A 2,526-nucleotide genomic window follows, 5' to 3' on the forward strand; every position below is an offset into this window, starting at 1 on the left:
ACATAAAAGACACTTCAGAAGCTGGGAAGTAGGAGAAGCACCATCTCTAATTATAGGAAAGCACCACAGTTGTCAGACAATTTGTCACATTCTACAATTGCCACTGGCATGAGGAACCTGAGATAATGTCCCAAGTGAATCACTGTGCACTTATCCTGCTGGGGAGGATCATGGACTAGGAAATTTTGTGACACCAGCATGGATTGCATGTACGTGGTATTTTGGTTGGGAAATAAGCACATCATGCTAGTCCTGGGCTGTTCCCTGTGTAGGGCTGCCTGCCCCTTATAAAAGGACTCTCCACCACACAGGCTATCTTCTTGACATTCAGTTGTAGATCTTTGGAGACTCTGGTGAGTACAAATCTTAGAAGCCTTTCTTGCACTTGGCTGGTGTTAGGGTTTAACTTGGGGACAGAAATGCCTATTTGTTTTAACCAATTTATCCTCACGGATAGGAAAAAGAAGATAATGAGGTCTTGAAGGTAAATTTTAGCTGGTATTTGGTAGATAAACATGAAGGTGATGAGGAACCTGAAGTCAAATAAACAAAATCTTAAACTAAAGGAGAGTGAGAGACACAAGATGCTGTTCTGTCTCCTGCTTCACATCTGTTCCAAATACATCTTCTTGGAGTGCAATCTCCTTGGGTGAAGGGCGCAAGTTTTTGCAATTCTCTTCAAAAACTCATGGCTCAGCACCACAGTCAGCTCATTAAAACTGGTAACGAGGGCCACCTGGAAGATAAAAGTACAGATTTGTTTGGTATTGGCTAGAATTTCAATATCTGAGTTTTTCTTCTTCAGATAGTGTTTGTATTCAGACAACACTTGTTGCTTCTCATAGGCAATTTTATTTTCAGAAAAAGGTAGAATGAGAGAACAGCCAGAAAGACTGAAGAACTGAGGGTAAGAGGTCCTAAAAGTGAAGTGTGAAGAAGCAACATAAAGTCATAAAGACTGTATTAGGGATCAGAGTTGGTCCTTAGATACTGGAGATTTGATGTTCCAGCTAATTGCTCCACCAACAGGACTATCTCTCTTATGAGCACTGTTGCTTGTCTGTCTTTCAGATTCTCTGAGACTGAGGAGAGATGTCTTACCAGCAGCAGCAGTGCAAGCAGCCCTGCCAGCCACCTCCTGTGTGCCCCACGCCAAAGTGCCCAGAGCCTTGTCCACCTCCGAAGTGCCCTGAACCTTACCTGCCTCCTCCTTGTCCACCTGAGCATTGCCCACCTCCACCATGCCAGGATAAATGTCCTCCTGTGCAACCATACCCACCCTGCCAGCAGAAGTATCCACCCAGGAGCAAGTAACATCACTAGAATTCATCAGAACCATGAAACAACAAGATCCAGTGGCTCTTCTTAGTCCCAGCATTCCATCGTCTTCCCTTCAGCTGTGGTGAGAGGCTGCATCTTCCCTAACCTCTGCCTGGCTTGGGAGCTGACAGAGAAAAAGCTTAGTTCTGAAAGCCGATATCATGTTGTTGGAAGATGAGCAGCCAGATCATTGCCTAATCTCGCCTTGTTGTCTGTGATGTAGATGGTGGTTCCTATCTTGAGAACAAGTGTGTTTATTCTTTTGCTTCTCCCCAATAAAGCACATGTTTCATGGTTAGGCCCACATTGCTTTTGTTTGCATTTCATGTCTTTAACCTATTCTGTTAACTACATCAAAGTGAGTGTTTCTTTTCATTCCTATTGAATTATTAGAATTATTAGGCTTTTCCATCACTGAATTCAGTGTTGCTTGAAATGTGTGTTTTGGATTGGGTACAACAATTTTTTCTCTTTTACTGGTTTTAAACTCATTTTTACCCCTTCTAGCTTGTATGGCTGAAAAAATTACCTAAACTGTCTTAGCTTCGGTTTCATCATCTGTAAAAAGTAAGAAAGCATGTATTCAGCTGAGTGTACTTATAGCAATTAACTTATTCACAAGTGTTTCCTAATTGTCTATCATGTGTCAGCCAGTCTTCTATGCCCTGCAGATAGGGATGATGATGACCAAACAAAGTCCTTGCTCTTAAAGAGTCTATAGTCTTAAGGGAGTTACATATCACCGCCCCCCCCAACCTACAACCTCCACACATGTCCCACACACATAGGACAAATTATAGTAATGCATGGGCTATATTTAAGTAAAATTATTTAGAAAGACTCTTTGAAGTGACTTTTGGCTCAAAGACATGAATGAATAGAAGAGGCAGCCATGGGTATATCAGGGGTAGATTGTTTCAGTTGGAAGAGATGGCCAGTGCTAAAGAAATACAAAATAACAGAAAGGAAAATGGTGGTCAAGGAGAAATGTTTGCAAATGAGGTTAGAGATGTTGGATCTCTAGGATACAGTCATGATTTCGATATATATTTGAAGTTTGACAGTCATCTTATGAGGATGGTCAAAGTCCTAAAATTTTATTGTATATAACCCAACAATTATATAATTACTTTTGCATAGCATTTCAACCAAAAGTATACAGGGTGTTTCAAACATATATTTTTTAAAAACTTGAAAAGAACTGAG

General features: G+C 40.9%; 1 protein-coding gene across 1 annotated transcript; it reads left to right on the forward strand.

Annotated features, from left to right (window-relative positions):
- Positions 1-314: 314 nt before the first annotated feature.
- On the forward strand, positions 315-1,624 carry SPRR2G (small proline rich protein 2G). The gene is made up of 2 exons (XM_007977101.3): positions 315-353; positions 1,072-1,624. The coding sequence occupies exon 2, from the start codon at positions 1,093-1,095 to the stop codon at positions 1,312-1,314; it is 222 nt and encodes a 73-aa protein (XP_007975292.1). The 5' UTR covers positions 315-353; positions 1,072-1,092; the 3' UTR covers positions 1,315-1,624.
- The last annotated feature ends 902 nt before the right edge of the window (positions 1,625-2,526 follow it).

Source organism: Chlorocebus sabaeus, chromosome 20, assembly GCF_047675955.1.
Source record: "Chlorocebus sabaeus isolate Y175 chromosome 20, mChlSab1.0.hap1, whole genome shotgun sequence".
Taxonomy (NCBI): Eukaryota; Metazoa; Chordata; class Mammalia; order Primates; family Cercopithecidae; genus Chlorocebus; species Chlorocebus sabaeus.